Genomic DNA, 17,462 nt, shown 5'->3' on the forward strand with positions numbered 1-17,462 from the left:
ACCCAAATTACCCAACTCAATTTCTCTTGAAAATTTGATTTTTTTTTTTTTTTGTGGTTTTAACCAAAATTTACTCAACCCTACCTTTGTTAACCTTATCTCTCACAAAATGAAAGTCAATGGCTATACGTTTCATTTTGGAATGTAAGTTTAGAGTTCATTTAATAGCGTGAGAAAACCTTTTATGGTGCTACCAAATGAATATTTAATGTAATAAATTAACGATATATTTAATGTATAAGATTATAATAGCATAACATAATATGATATTAAGAAAAATATTAAATTAAATAATATTATCTATGACACATACAAAGATTATGATAAGATAAATTTTTTGTTAGTCAAAATTATTATTTCTTAAAGTTATATAATTTAAGTTGTTAATATAATTTTTAAAAGTATAATTAAATATGTAAATTTAATTTCATAAATTAAAAATAACTATTTCTATAATTTTATCACTTTTTATATAGAAACTAAATATAACATAAAATAATTATAATTCTATGCACCAAACATCGCTTAAAAATATAAAAAAAATCAATTTTGATATAAAATTTGAGTACAGTGAACTTGTTGTTATTAGTACTTAACCTCGTATACATATCATTATGGCTCCAATTTTTGTCACACTTTTAAGACTTGTTCGTTTCTTTGTTCTAGTATACGGTGCTATAGTATGGAATCTTTAGCAAAAGCAAGGACAAAAGGTATTCCCAAAGTTGATTGGCTGATTGCAATTCCACAAAGGTTAATGTTAGTTGCTTAACTACAAATTGAGGCCTTTTAGAACTAGTACTAGTATGCTATTCTGTAGAAGGAAATGATGAAGGTGTTAATCTTGTTATTTTGATCGATAAAATATAAATTATTAATAAAATATTAAATTCTTAATTCAATAATTAAATTCAAGTCTCGATACTTTATATATATAAAAAGGTTAGTCTCATGATTTTTTGTATGCTCAAAAAATTTTTAGCTAAGCTTTGGTATACATAAATCTATTAAAAAGTCGGGCTATCTATCTAAATCTGAAAGCTCACTTAAGTTTGAAGAAAATTTGGATAAAATATTTAAATCCGTTAAATAGATTTTGGTATAATTTTTAGATTCATTTAAATTTTAAGTTGAATTTTGGATAATAAATTTAAAGCTTGGACTTGGCCCAAATCACATATATAAAATTTTTTTTATATATATGTGAATTATATATAAATTAATTCACATGTATATAAAAAATAAAAATAATATATATTTAATTAAATTAAAATTTTATTTTTAATTTATATATATATAGATATATGTGAATTGAATATAATCTTATTAAACCTAATTTAATCACTTTTTAAAAAAATTTTATTATATAAATTAAGTTTAAGGGTGGACTTGATATTTACCTTTTTAATTGGAGTTAAGCTTGAAAAAATTTTGAAACTCAAAATTTTTTATTAAACCAAACATAAATAATTATATAAATTATTAATATAAAATATGTGCATAATTCAAACTCAGCCCATGAACACTTATAGGTTCACACTTGCTCAAGAACTTAGGCTGTTTTGTTACGGGTCTTAGTCCTCCCAGCCCAAATCAAGCATGGACCAAAACTGCGAGTCTGCAATGAATGGGGCCACAAATTCCATGGGCTTTTGAGCCAACCCCAAATTTCTGCCAAACCACAAGGATTTGATTAGTGTCATTATTTCATTATTGTCTTCGTCTTCCGATCGATGGTGCAAGCAACCGGCTATAGTCTCTAAGCAAATACAAAAGTTGGCATAATGCTAAAGGACAAAAAAACGGTAGACTGAATAGAAACTTGTAGGTCATATTTTTCTTCGTTTGGCGGACAAGGAGCAATTTGCACGGGATTACCTTATCCTAAAATTATGACTAAATATATATAGTATGAACAATTTGCTTGCAATGTTTGGTACCACGATTCGTGAATGAACCTAACTAATTCATATAGCAAATATCAAGCCAACATACTCACCTAGTTATTGACAAAAAAATAAATCAAGATATTCATGGAAAAATATTACCAAACCAAATAAAAAAGATAAACAAATATTTTTCTTTGAATTTAGTATTTAGTTCAATTAATGTATGCAATCATTCTTAATATCTGTTTAATATTTAAATTTTAATCTCTATAATTTTTTTATTCTTCTATTTTAATTTTGTTTATAAAAATAAAAAAAAATTTTGTTTTATATCTTATATAATAAAAGAAACTCAATTAATTAAACCTGATAATTTTAAATACAATACGAAAATAACATAAAAAAATTATATATGAATTTATTATAATCATGTTTCGTGTTTTAATCGTCTCGATAAGATTAAAACATGATATTATTTGTGTCATATTATTGTCAAACAATAATTATATGATAATGTTTATAATATAAAAAATTTTAAAAATTATTTTAATTTATTTAAGAAATAAATTTATAATCATAATTATCTATCATTTTAATATTTAAATAAATTTTAAATATTCAAAATTTAAATAATTATTTAAATACTAATTTAAATTATATTATTTATTTAAATAAATAAATTATATTATTTATATATAATTATATTAGTCGTATTATATCATATTATTTTAATATAAATTAATTTTAAATATATTAATCATATCATATTTTTTTAACATATATAATAAACATATTATATTTATATTTAAATTATTCAAATCATTTAAATAATCATATCGTATTAATATTAAGATTATTTATATACAATACATAAATTATCAAATCATATCTAATAGCTAAGGCAAACAAAACTGTGACAACTGTCAAAAAGGTCATTACAAGAAATCAATAGTGTCAAAGGTAACCCCGAATTCCCCAATGCAAATCCAACGAACCCAACTTCTTCGCTATTCCAATGGAATCCTGCCATTACCGAACAGGACAGCCCAAAACCCAAAGCAACTGCCATTCAACCCAAACACTCCACTCCACCGCGTCTTTCCTCCATTGGCCTCCCTTTCCCCCACACCTTAGCGCCCTTTTCAAATCCCTAAAATACCCTCGAATGATGACATCATGACATGTGCCTATAAAGCACGCACCTTCGTTTATCTTTTTAACTTCAACTTTCAATTGTAAAAAGGAAACAAAAAAAATGGATTTTCGCATTGCTTGTTCTCTCTTTGTTATTTCCCATTTTTTATTCGTTGGCGTGATTCCGGCGGAGACTTTTTCGGCCGACGGATCGGAAGTTGATCCGTTGATCAGGCAAGTAACGAACGGTGACGATGGAGCCGACCCGCAGTTCCTGACCGCAGCAGAGCATCACTTCTTGCTATTCAAGAAACAGTTCAAGAAATCGTACGGGTCACAGGAGGAGCACGATTACAGGTTCAATGTTTTTCAGGATAACCTGAGACATGCTGCGCGTCATCAGAAGCTTGACCCTTCTGCGACTCACGGGGTGACTCAGTTCTCCGATTTGACTCCGGCCGAGTTTAGGAACACATATTTGGGATTAAGGAGATTGAGACTGCCTGATGATGCAACTGAGGCACCGATTTTGCCAACCGATAATTTGCCCGAAGATTTTGACTGGAGAGAAAAAGGAGCTGTTACACCCGTTAAAAATCAGGTTATTAGTGTTAGAAATGTTGACCTTTGTAAATTTTGGTTCTTTTTTTTTAAATGAACTGAAGCCTTTTTATTTTTTTGCTTCTTTGGTGATTAGGGTTCATGCGGATCATGCTGGTCTTTTAGTACAACAGGAGCCTTGGAAGGTGCTCATTTTTTGGCGACAGGTAAACTCGTGAGCCTGAGCGAGCAACAGCTCGTAGATTGTGATCATGAGGTTCGATTTTTTTCACCTTTTTTTACTAATAATAAAGGTTCTGAGGTAATTGAAGCAATGCTAATTTCCAAATACAATGATTAAGAAAGAATAACAGTAAAGGGTAATTGTATAATGATTGCAGTGTGATCCGGAAGAAGCAGGTGCTTGTGATTCTGGATGCAATGGTGGGCTTATGAATAGTGCTTTTGAGTATACCCTCAAAGCTGGTGGACTTATGCTTGAGGAGGACTACCCCTACACTGGCACTGATCGTGGGACATGCAAATTTGACAAGACCAAGATTGCTGCAAAAGTTGCCAACTTCAGTGTTGTTTCTCTGGATGAGGATCAAATTGCTGCTAATCTTGTGAAGAATGGTCCTCTTGCAGGTAAAATCAATATAAATTGACAGTAATATTAATCTAAAATTAGCTCTTCCTACACGTAAAAGCGTCATTAATTGGCAATAAGTAATGGTTTTCAATTTTCTTATCTGTTTCTACTTTCTTCCTTTGAATGCAGTGGCTATCAATGCAGTGTTCATGCAGACATACATTGGGGGAGTTTCTTGCCCTTACATTTGCTCAAAGCGCCTTGATCATGGAGTATTGTTGGTGGGTTATGGTTCAGCTGGCTATGCACCAATCCGGATGAAGAATAAACCATACTGGGTAATTAAGAACTCATGGGGAGAAACCTGGGGAGAGAATGGATTCTACAAAATCTGCAGGGGTCGAAATATCTGTGGAGTAGACTCTCTGGTATCAAGTGTTGCTGCCGTTAATACCAACTCTCAGTAGCGTGTAAGTTGTTCATTAAGTTTGTTTGTATATATCATGTTACAATTATTTGTGAACTTGATGTTTACATAAGCTTTAAATTTCCTATGTTTCTGAATGGATTGAAACGAATGCAATGTTAATTTAAGTTACAAGTTTAATTAACCTTTCTCATCAAGTTTTTAGTATATTCTTTTTTTAGAATATGATTATCCTATATATCTTATTGTCAATATGAGTTCTTGATATAATTTTTTTTAAAAAAAATATTTATTTAGATAGAAAAATAAAATAAATTAAAAGTATTATTACATAGCTTCTGCCACATACGAAGATACCAGCCCAACCGGTAGACCACTTACTCCTTCCAATAACAAACTGAAACAACCACCAATTGGACGGTAAACAAGTAGCGTTCAGGCTGTAGAAAGCTTCCTCAACTCGCCTTACAGGGTGCGCACCTGAATCAACTTTCTCGTCATGTTTCAAATGAAAAAAAAAAATCAACATAACTTCTTACCTGTCTGCACTCAACTCCATCAACATGATTTTTTTTATTCAATTCAGGGCTTCAATCATATTCATCGTCGAGCAACGCAAATGAATATGGATAGAACTTGTAACCATCTCCCTCGTAGAATTTGTTCTGGAATTCAACCCAGTGAAGTCGCAAAGCATGTAGGAAAGCACTGAGAGTTTCCATAACCAGCAACACACCAACGGTTGCAAAAATAAAGACAATGATGCCAACAACAAGGATGATTATATTGTTAAACCTGTAGCAAGCAAAAAGCACAGCTTCATCATGCATATCCACAGGTCCATGAATTTTAGACTTTAGATCTATGAACTCATTAAATGAAAAAGAACAAGAAATGGAAAGAGTCATAAGAGCAATATCATAAGATACAAGGTGCCTAGATTTGTTTTGTTCTGCTTGTTGAGCATATAGAAGCATAAGATAATGTGCGAGACATACCCCCAAGCAAGGAGAAGAACCTTCTCATAGAACACAACTGACAACTCTGAGTGAGCAAGACTGCAAAAAGAAAAAGAACATGGTGCAATTTGCAGTTAGGCTTTACTAAAATTAGATTACATTCATAGAAAAAGAACACAAAGAACATATGAAGAAATGCATAAATGACTATAGCCTATTCTTGGGGAACAGATGTTGAAAGGCACAAAGCAATTTCTCTATGAAGATCAGGTATGTGTGTCAAAGAACACTCTGACTGTTAGCAATACGGGCAGAAAAGAAAATTTATCTTCATGGTGTTTTCAACGAGTTTAGACAAACACATGGGATGCGCATGCAGAAAACGAGGCTCATCAAAGACTTAAATCTTTTTGAAACTCAAACCAAAAGTAAAACTTGGAAATGGTGTTATTTCAGCCAAATTCAGTTGAGACTAAGCATAAATTTAAATTACTAATGACATACCTGAGGGCCCATAATCGAAGGTATGAAGCTGTATTTGAAACTGCACCAAGCACAAATTCTATGGTATGTATGAGTTGATGCACAAAGACTTCACTAAACTCAAATTCCTCATGACCATGACCATGGGAATCATGATTCGCCTCTAAATGGAGAGTGTCATCTGTGCTTTCAAGTGGTGCGTATGATTGACCTTGATGCCTCTAAAGAAAAGGCACATATAATAAATGATGGATAGAGGATGAAAGTAACACTTAAAAACGTGTTCAGCTAGAAATTGAGAAAGAGCAGTCTAACATACATTTTCATGTTGTTTCTTTAGAAGAAATGGCTTTGGTAATAGCATCCATGGTACAGAAACCAGGGCAAGTAATAATAGCACAAGCTGGAAAGAAATGCACAAGAATATTAAGTTCGATGTGCATTCCCTCAGTGAATGGTGTTAAATTTAAAAAAATAAAAAGAAGGATAAATGACCTGAACAGTTTTTTGCCCAGGAAAAAGCTGATTTTCACCCAATTCATCAGTAGGACTCAGGAACATGTATATCATTATGTGGTACAAATCAGCTTGCGAACCAGTGCACCATTTCACAATGATAAGGAGTGACAGATAGCCAAATAGGCTGTTCAAAAAGATCATCTGGGGAATAAACTGAAACCTGAGTAATGCAGGAGCAAAGGCAACCTTATTTAGCAGTCACGCAAAAACTTGGAATATCAGAGCAAGCTAAGATCTTGATTGGCATATCAAACTTACCAGATGTTCAGACTAATACCAAAGAATGTGGCATTGAAATAATTCAAAATAATTCCAAGGTTCATCTGAGCCACCCCAAGAAGGATTGACATTTTCATCTTCAGCGAGTTCAGGAATGGCAACTCACTTCGGGTACCATGCCATGCAGGATCCACCCCAAATGGATAAGTGTCACCCACCTTAATCAAACCAACAGTAGATGCATCCCTGCAAAAAGGCAGTCAAAAAGCTGTAATGAAAGGGCTTATACTATAATAGGAATTAGGAAGCTTATACAACATTTGGTATTATCACAGGTGTAAGTGAAATACCGGCAAGAGAGATCACGGCAAGCATAAGCTGAGTGACCAAATAATTCAAAAGGCACAGAGAAGAACTCATTATAGACCAACCCAGTATAAATTGAGAAGAGTGACATCATCAGAATAACATAACGACCACCAAAGGTCATTTCTGTTATATCTCCAAGCTTCTGCAGTTTCCAAGAATTATAATTTACTTAGTTTCCATCCATAGGGACAGCAGACCAAAAAAGATAAATATAAAGATTACAAATAAGGAAAAATATTGCAAAACTAATAATGTTATAAAAATTAATAAGCAAAAGATTTAAAAAATAAATGTGTTTATCAAACTAATTCAAATAGTTAAGATTATTGAAACAATTATCTATTTTAAATCATTTTGACAATTTGTTTAATCATAAAATAATTGTTTCAGTTAATACATGCTTATTTGGAATAAAATAATACTATATTATTAACATTCAAAAAACTAATCAGCAAAAAAATTTTAAAAAATAAATCTGTCTACTGAACAAGTTCAAATAGTTATGACTATTTGAACAATTATATATTTAAAATCGTTATGATCTTTTGTTTGTAAAACAATTATTTTAGTTCATAAAAGCTTACCCAAAATAAAATAATATTATTTTATTAATATTTCAAAAATTGAGAAGTTGGAAATTAAAAAAGAAAATCAGTTTCTAGAATCAATTAAAATAATTATGACCATTTGAACAGTTATCTATTTTAAATCATTATGAAGTTTTATTTTATCATAAAACAATTGTTTTCATGATACAAGCCTATTCAGAATAAAAATAATACTAATTTATTAATATTTCAAAAATTAATAAGTTGGAGATTTAAAAAATAAATATGCTTACCAAACTAGTTCAACTAGTTATGATTATTTGAATAATTATATATTTCAAATCATTATGACCTTTTGTTTTGTCATAGAACAATTATTTACCTTCATACAAGCTTATTCAAAATAAAAAAAATACTAATATAATAACATTATGAAAATTAATAACTAAAAGATTTAAAAAATAAATTTGTTTGTTAAACAAATTCAAATAGTTAAAGCTATATAAATAATTATTTATTTCATATCGTTATGACCTTTTATTTTATCGCAAAATATATGTTTTTGTTCATATAAGCTAGTTCATAATAAAATAATAACAGGTACTTTTACTTTGTAAGGTAACTTATCAAACCAAAACCACAGACATGGCAAGGTCATGTTTCCACAAAATCCTGGATATGATATTGTTCATAGTACACATTAATGCGACCCCTACTGATATTTTCTGTTCACAAAATAAAGCAAAAAATGTCTTTGAAATATAATCTCATGTTGCATCTATTTACCACGTTAGGAAAAATAATAAGAAATAGTTAAGAGATTATAAACAACTTTGCTAGCCCAATTAAAACATCACTGAATCTTATTCCTTCAGCAGTTTAATCATTGATGAGACCCAAAAAGAAATAGCAATATAAACAGCAAGTTAAAAAAAAAAAGAAAGAAAAAAGGAATAGATATGTCCTCAAATTGTTTTCCATACCAGCATATAAGCTGTAAGGTTCTATAAATTGAAAAGTTGATTACATCATCACAAGAGATTACCTGACTAGAAAGTTTCTTTTCCCGGACAATAAAAAATAATGTTGCAAGTAACAAGCATATTCCATGCCCCCAATCACCAAACATGACAGCAAAAAGGAAAGGGAATGTAACAATAGTGTATACACCAGGATTTGCTTCCTGATACTTTGCCACCCTGCAATTAAATGCAACAAAGAGCATTATGTTTCTGTTTGTTACGGGCAAATTGACACATGAACACTGATACAAAACATACAGACAAACACATACTCCCAAACAGGATGCTAACACAAGAAGCCAATAATAAGGTGAATTTACGACAAGGAATAAAAACTGAATAGACAATAATGATATAAAATATATAAATATAGGCCAAAATAACACAAAAATGAATACTGAACAATCTCTTCTCAATTGGCCCAAAAAAAATTGCTTCTTTGATTTCAATAGTAACCTTAAATATCTTTTCAGGATATTTACAATGAATTAGGAAGAGCTCTTATACCATGATTCTCTACTTTCTAAACACATGCAGCTTTGCAGTCAATAATTTATTAATCTATCCATTACAATTATCTCCCTATATCAACAGGCTGTACTATAGATCTCATCCCTTCTAAAAATCATTGCATTGAATTACAGTGGAAAGCAACATATAGAATGGGTACTCCTAATTTCTGGGTCTGAAGGATGTCAATGCTCGTATTTAACTGGGACATAACATGCTATATGCAAGCAGATAATTAAAAGTCTACATCAATATGCACAAAATAACTAAAAAGTGTGTGCATGTTACACATTAGATATATCAATTACAATACACACACACACAGAGTATTCATGGGTATTACTTTTGACAGATAGTGGTTTTCTTTTTATTTATAAACAAAGCAGTATCAGGTCAAACAGTCTTATTGTAAACTTACCCATATGCATCAACAATTTCCTGAAAAGCAGAAGTAAATTTATTTGTGCGGAAGTAGGTAGGTGGTGACTCTCTTGTATGTAAGACCTGGAAAATGGCTCCAACCTGAGAGTTGGAATCAAATGCAGCCCGCTGCAATGCCTCCTGAATCTGCATAAAAAATGCCCAAACTACATAAATAATCTACTAAATAAAAGAAAATTCTCTATAACGTCGTTGAAGCAAACTATAATTAAAGAAAGATCATCATGACACCAATTAAACATTTCAAGCAAGGACAAAAAGAACATCTGTTAAAATGTAAAGCACAAAGGGCAGAAAATTAATACCTGTTTTGTGGCAAAAACAGGGCTCCATCCCTCAGCCACAAGACATTTCTTTGTTACATCAAGACTAAGCATATTCAGAGTGTGATAGATTGATTTCTCCTTCTTCACCTTCAGGAGTGAAAGAAAATATAATTTACTCACTGAACTTGATTCAAATGATTTAGCACATCAGTTTATGACTGCAATAGTGCAGTAGCATCTTAATGCATCTCAAGTACAACAGGAGAATATAAGCATATGTTACATGAGAAAAGATGATCAACAAGTAATATGATTTAAAATTTCAACAGACCTTAAGGTTCCATTGCTCAAACTGGTCACCAATAGTCTGCAACAAATTGTCCCGGTGAAGCAATCCAGCATCTAAGGTAGTTTTTAACTCTGAAATTCGTCCTGATACCTGAAATTTATAGTGATAATAGAGATCAGTCAGGTAAAAACAATCCAAACAATCACAAAGGAATTGCAGAAAGATTCGAATTTTGTTAAGAGAAGCATGAAAATATCAGAGCGAGGGCAAGGTGGAGAGTTCCTCTTCAAGAAGTAAAATGGAGGGAGTGGTCTGTGCAAGAAAAGATCTACATGCATACTCAGACAATCTACTAAATAGAGAATTGGAAGGCCTGGAATGTTATATGGGAATAAACATATGATGTTAAGGAACAACCAAGAACCAGTCTGCCAAATCATTAAGAAAGTACACAGAAATGACAGTTTAAAGAAAAAAAAATCTAAACCTCTGTAATCATCAGAGCCTGTTTGCCTAGGTCCTCAGCAAAAGGATAACGATTAGCTCCAAAAGCTTCACAGATCTTGAGAATTTTGTTCTTTGCTCTTTCTCCAGAGTAGAAAACCCAAAATACATTTTTCTCCATCTGCACATTGATATTCACAAATCAAAGGCAACACAAAACATGGTACAAGATTAGACAAGGATCTTCTATTCGTAAATCCAAACTCAGAAAACTACGCCAGCTAAACAACACACATAAGCATGACCACAATAATTCTTATACCAAGAATGCTACTGTTTTCATAACCTAAAAAACTAGATCTACTTTAACATTCCAGCTCCATGATGGGTTTGATTTTTGCATACATTCACATGTCCACAAACATAGACACACATGCAAATAATCTTTGTTTGATACACTTTCATAACATAAACTCTAAGTTCTTCAAATAAATGGGGAATTTTCTGCAAGCACATGATGAAGATAAGAAACATTCTTTCAAGTGCATGTCTGTGTATATCCATCTGCATTTTGTGATGCAAGTAGCATGCAGTAAACACTACTGTAATCGTGTGTGCCATAGTTAAATAAGTTTGTCTTTTTCTTTCTAAAAATATTCTAAGAATAGGAACATACTAGCAAAAACAATCACCTTCTCTCCGGAAACAGGATCAGTGATGGGCTCCTCTACAGGAACCTGCTTGAGGAACACATTTCCCCTAGTTGCACGAAATAAAATCCTCTCAAATGCCATAGATTTTTCCCTAGGAACAAGGCCAGTAATAAACCCCAGCTTCACCTGCTTTGATAAATCTGTTGAGGCTTCCTACAAAACAGTGAGGAGATTTTTATGAGTAAAGGTATGCATTATAGCTAGACAATACAGCATACCAAAAGAAAGATGGTGCTATACTTGATCCTGTAATAAAGGTGTTTCTATGGATTCTCCACCCATTTGACGTGATTCCATTTCTCTCTGCTGAGCTGTAGCACTGTGTTGAGCTGAAGCAAAAAACTCACCAGCCTAAACAGAAAAACAGGTTATCATTTTATGCAATTATTGTAAAGCATTGCAAGCTGGAAGGAAATGAAACTTTGAAAAGAGATATCCACCTGAGTGTAGAGAGTGACAAAAAAAAAATAGTTCATGTAAAAATGAGAGCAAGTTTATATTTGAATTCAAATCCACTAAGAATATTTTCTAAAAACAGGAACAAAATATGATACAAAAACTCTGGTATTGACTTAATTCTTTATCTGATTGAAAATGAAATAACCGTGACCATTGACTCCTATCCAATTGATAGCACAGTTTTTGACTCTGATATGTTTAAATCCTCCAAACATAGCCTTTCACTGGAAGAATTAGCAACTTTAAAGACAATATTTTATGTTACTGTTTCTCATTATTCAAAAATATCAGTACGAACTAGGAAGAGAACCATGACAAAATTCAGTAGGCCAGCAAAGAAAGCCATACCTTCTGCAAAACAAGCTTATACTCGACCAACTCATTATAACTACGTTGCAATTTTTCTCCATTTGCATTCATTTCAATCAGCTCCACCTCAAGTTCTCCAAGTTTCACCTAGTGCGTAACAAAGAAAAAAAAATTAGTTCAAGAATAAAATAAAAGAATCTTTTTCTTGGCAATAGATGATGAACCTCTAAGTCATCCACATCAATGTCATTTTGTGCCACAGATTTTGTTGAAGGGGAGAAGCCTGCTTTTAGCATTTGCTCCTTGAAAAAACGCAACTTGCGTGCCATCTCTCCGCATTTTTTAATCTTGATGAGAAAGAGATGTTAACAAACAAGGACTAAAAACCAAAATTTGAAAAATAATACTTAAGAACATATTATGGCAAGAAAACATAACATCATAAAAATTGTTAACATAGCTCATATGAATAAGTATGGTACTTCCATTACAATAGAAAGGCAGTAAGGTTGGCTGTTTCAAACAGATATCAATCTTTTTCAAATCCTATAAAGCCAGTTGAACTATTCAAGCACTTCCTAAAATACCAAAGTACATGTAACTAAACAGAAACCAACCTTTTGGTTAAGTGATTAGTATTATTTATCATTGACATTTTTCAGCAAGTAAAGAATAAGCAGCAACTCGGCATGTGTTAAACGTGAATATATCAATCACACACACTATTAAAAAGGCAGAAAAGAAGATACCTGAGCAGCATAAGTTCGCTGAAATGGACTCTTCTCTGAATTGAGCTGAAAGACATCATACAAATAAAAAAATCAGTCTCAAATCTCCACCAATTAATCCATCAAATAACAAAGAATTAAAAAAAAAATAGCTTTTCATGAAATTTAAAACAAAAGATGAAAAATAAAGATATTGATGAATAAAACCAAAACCCTAGCAATCATAAAAAAGAAATAAACAAAAAAGAAAAAACTATCTCTACTGCAAAGAATTCCGGGCACTCAGTTCCAGTCTAAGGTTTTTAGAAACTGCGACCGAGACTCAAGCACCGAAATTCAAGTTTAATTCTGAAGTATAACAAAGCGAGATTACAAAATTTGGATAGAATTAAGCAATCGAATAGTAGCATTAAGAAGTGTTCACAAGTAAAAAGACAGTGTACGGACGTCTTTGAATTGGAGGAGGCCTAGGTCGCCGAGATAAGAGACGGTGAAGTGAGCCGATTCCATGGGGATGATGACCTGGACCAATTGCATCGGCTCCGAACGGAACAGATCCATCGGCGGGCAGCATCCTCCACGGACGTCTCCCATTGACTCCCGTCCGGTTAATTCTGTTAATTTTCCGTCACGAGAAAGCACGTCGAGATCGATCTCTCGTGTATTTGCCTTTTGTTTTGTTTTTAATTTTAGAGACCCATCAATATGCGCGTACTAAAAATAACAAAAACGCACGGTCAGGAGAAAGAGATAAAAGGAAACTGGGTGAGAGTTGTAGATCGTACAGATTTCGTCTTCTTTTTCATAACCGCCACAACCTTCCACGTAAGCCTTTCATTTTTTTACTGTTCGAGTAATTTTACTCCTTTTGTTACATTTTTTTGGGATATTTTAAAATTATATCATCTTTTTTAATATCTAAAATTTTTATTTTTATATTTTAAAATTATTTTTTGATTTTTTTTACTTTTAACATTAAAAATTATAAAACTTTAATTTTAATATTAAATACATTAAAATAAAAAATTTTTAACTTTATAAAAATTAATACATAAAAAATAAATTAAAACCAAAGAAGTATAATTTTTTTTGAGAATGCTGTAAGTATTTTTTTTACCCTCTAAATCACTTTTTTTAGTATTATCTTAATTAGAAATCTTTCGATCTTAGATGACGACGACGGTGTATTTGGATCTTTTGTCATTTTAATAATTAATTAAAAGCCTCTGATGCCTATTCAAAGAAGGAAAAGTCACATTAAAATGGCTAATTATACGCTCTCTAATGTCTGATTTAAATTTTAAATATTGAAAAAATGATCTTTGACATATAAATTTTAGATGAATATTTTTTTTTTTGCTGAAATCATTTCGAAAATTTAATAAAATAATCTAAACCTGTTTTTATGTTATTTATAACAATAAATAGAAAGTAACCTTCCGATTTGCATCGTTCAATCACTGTTCAGCCAGATAATTCATTTTGTGCCATTCGTTATTCATCAACACAGCGAATGCCTCTGTCAGTCTGTCACTCAGAACAAAGGCTTCACTTTCCAAAACCCCTTAAGGTCGTGTCATAAATGAAAATCAACCACCTCATTCCCAATTAATATATACATAAGAAAGAGTAAGAAAAACATATCATACAGTTCCCCCTCTTTCAGGATCCTCGGTGACATAAGCAGTCAAGCCAGCAGCGGAGCTCCCCTTCCACAAGTGTAAACACCACGTAGAGCAATTTTGTGTAAAGATATTCATTTGATCGATTCAATTAATTTAAAATTAAATTAATTAAATTAAATTATTTTTATTAATCAAGTTAAATTTTTTAATTTTAAAAATTAATTGATTAAAATTATTTTGAATTGTTCAATCAAATTTTTTATTAATCGAATAATAAAATATATTAAATTATATTATATTTTAAAATTTTATTTTCTCACATGTTAAATAAATTAAATAAAATTATCAAATAAAAATATTCAAACATCAAATTATTGAGTTAAAAGCTTTAATAACTTGAAATGAAATGAATAATTTCATATATTTTTAATTTTATATACAGGTTTTATAATATTATAGTTAAATTTTTTATTAATTTGATTTTTGAATTGAATTAATCAAAAATTAAAATTTTTTTAAAATTATTTTTGATAATCAATTAAAATTAATTTAATAATTAATTGATTAATTAAATTAAATTAATTTGATTGATTAATTCAATTAAAATCACATTATGAATATTTTCTGTTTGAACATGTATTAACATGCTCATGAAAAAAATAATAGATGTGGGTTTGGATTTGGTTTTAACAGTTACAATACAAAGTAGATTCCCGTTTAAGCGGAAAATGTACTTGATAATAGCCCATTGTTCATGCTTAAACCAACAAGGCTGATTCGGCTCATATGGCCCACTGTGGTTTAGCCCGTTGAAAAAATGGTCCGTACATGATTCATGAATAAAAATATAATTTTCTTTCCCTTAAATTATAGTAGTAATTTTTTAGGGGTAATTGACTGACATCAAATTTTTTTTTGTCCATATCTGATTATTTTCTTTAATTAGGTTATTTTGGTACAATATAAATCATACTTTGCAAAGCTTATTATTAACCTTATTAAAATATAATTATATAAAAAAAGTTTTTTTTTTTTTAAATTTGAAGAAATTTCAAATCGTATTATAAGGAAAGATGTTTATTAACACTTGCCAAAATATCATCAATAGAAAATTTTACTTTGAAATTAGTAATATTATTTTGTAAAGGTGCATTTTTTTTTCTTTTTTGAACAATAAATTCGCATTAATTAATTAACAAGATTTGGAATAATTAATGTGGAGATAAATATATGAGATTGGTTTAATTTCTCATCAATGGCTCGCTGGAGCCATGAACGGATCATGAATAATGGACCAATGGATGGATTTGTTTGCTGTAAAACTTAAAAGGAAAGAAATGACAAGCAAAACAAAGAACCCAAAGGTGAGTGCGTCATTGGATTAGAGTACTCACAGCCCATACGGCTTAGTGAAAAAATGAAAAATGCAAATCAGGATCTATAGCAAACAAAACCAAATTTACTATAGCAAAAGGCAATCGATGGAGTAAGAAATGATCCCACCATTGCTGTAGTAGCATCGCCCTTGGTAGGTTAGGGTTACCACCGTTGAAAAATAAAAACTAGGGTTCATCACAAAATTTTCTGACTCTTTGGGTTCTCTCACCAAAGTATATACATTATTATACATAGCCTTTTGAAGGCGATGACAAGTTCAGTCTTCCCTGATTGAGAGGTGCCACTATTTGACAATTCTAGCATGGAAAAGATCTGTCTGCATTGGATTCGACGGTGGACAGAAATGAAAACTGATGATCAACATAACAATAATAATAGTAATAATAATGGAGACAATTATCTTGAATATATCCAGCAGACAGAAGAGTTCATTAAGAGAGTTAAATCAAGCTGGGAAATGAAAACCAACCATATTTGAGTTCAACAAGATGGATTATATGCATGTTTTTTAACGTAAAATGATAATTATTCGCCATCATGATAACCAATTTGATTTCACCCGTTCTGGAGCTCATGGTCTATCTAGTTTCATCGAGATTGGAGATGATCAACTCAGATTAATATACACTGATCAGAAGTATTGGCTAAGTAGAAGTTTGTTGCCACTGTCTCATGATCAATGTTCAACATAACTAGTAAATTACATGAATAAAACAATCTTCGAAATTATCTGATCATAACAATTTAGCAGCAACAAGTTTGACCTAGCTAGCACAGGTTGAGTAATAGTTTTGGAGACATTAACCCAACATGGATCTGAAAGCAAATTTCACAATAAAGAGAGGCAAAGGGCAGAGAATACGATCATCAGTTTAATTTTAATAGTTCTTGTTTATAGTTCAATTAACCAGACGACAACCATCTGCTCTAATGAACTATAAGGTTATAATCTTTTATTCCAAATATGAGAACTGAAATCAATTAATTAAGATGATGCTTTTATAATCTGCACCAAATATCTCTTCCTTCAGAAGTTTTTAATTGTCTCATCTCTCCTTCTAATAACGTTTTTCTTACTATAATAGGACAGCTATCCTGAAAGAGGAATCCCACTTCCTAACTTTCTGCAGAAAGTCTGATTCTAGATGCATTTTATGCAGAATAGCATCATTGCTGTATATACTACTGATTTTGGTACCTTCTTTCTCTTTCAATTCAAGTACAAAGGATATATTCCATTTTTTTTTTTCTCATTGAGGGGCATCAACCTTTTCCTACATAATTTGACTTGTGTCTTTACCATAAAAAATAAAACTTGAAGCCTTATAATGTAATGCTTTCTAATTAAAGCCTTTATCACCTAAATTCCATGAGATGCCCCCACATATATACTCTTTTTTAACTTCTAAACCATAAATTATTCATCTCGAGAGCTTAGCTCATGCTTTATAGCCATAGATGGGGGCGATTCCCATGCCACCAATTTTGATTAAATTAATATAAGGTGTGTGCCACAACTAACCAGGATTATACCATATATCATGAGACACACACAAAAGATTGCATGCATGAACATGAA

The 17,462-nt window shown here is 31.2% G+C and overlaps 2 protein-coding genes across 6 annotated transcripts; one reads left to right on the forward strand and one right to left on the reverse strand.

The window, feature by feature from the left end:
• Positions 1-3,107: 3,107 nt before the first annotated feature.
• On the forward strand, positions 3,108-4,789 carry LOC111297097 (putative cysteine protease RD19B). Its single transcript, XM_022891715.2, has 4 exons — positions 3,108-3,624; positions 3,721-3,840; positions 3,965-4,211; positions 4,345-4,789. The coding sequence occupies exons 1-4, from the start codon at positions 3,145-3,147 to the stop codon at positions 4,620-4,622; spliced, it is 1,125 nt and encodes a 374-aa protein (XP_022747450.2). The 5' UTR covers positions 3,108-3,144; the 3' UTR covers positions 4,623-4,789.
• A 63-nt stretch (positions 4,790-4,852) lies between these two features.
• LOC111297075 (V-type proton ATPase subunit a3-like) lies at positions 4,853-13,663 on the reverse strand. Of its 5 annotated transcripts, none has more exons than XR_016328774.1 (19): positions 13,308-13,663; positions 12,882-12,926; positions 12,357-12,479; positions 12,172-12,279; positions 11,605-11,715; positions 11,344-11,517; positions 10,695-10,832; positions 10,250-10,357; positions 9,958-10,065; positions 9,630-9,778; positions 8,725-8,878; positions 7,113-7,273; positions 6,802-7,008; positions 6,520-6,703; positions 6,344-6,427; positions 6,046-6,245; positions 5,581-5,640; positions 5,122-5,377; positions 4,853-5,046 (listed from the first exon to the last, which is right to left on the reverse strand). XR_016328774.1 is itself a non-coding variant. In XM_089745555.1 (18 exons), exons 1-18 carry the CDS (start codon positions 13,452-13,454, stop codon positions 5,173-5,175), a joined length of 2,466 nt encoding a protein of 821 aa, XP_089601681.1. In that variant the 5' UTR covers positions 13,455-13,663; the 3' UTR covers positions 4,853-5,172. The 5 variants fall into 5 exon arrangements, 3 of the variants coding, with proteins under 3 accessions (XP_089601681.1, XP_022747422.2, XP_022747429.2); XR_016328773.1 differs by having other exon boundaries at positions 4,853-5,062; XM_089745555.1 differs by having other exon boundaries at positions 4,853-5,377.
• Between the last annotated feature and the right edge of the window lie 3,799 nt (positions 13,664-17,462).

The sequence above is a fragment of the Durio zibethinus genome, chromosome 16 (genome assembly GCF_047325235.1).
Source record: "Durio zibethinus cultivar Kanyao isolate XHJ-2024 chromosome 16, ASM4732523v1, whole genome shotgun sequence".
Lineage (NCBI taxonomy): Eukaryota > Viridiplantae > Streptophyta > Magnoliopsida > Malvales > Malvaceae > Durio > Durio zibethinus.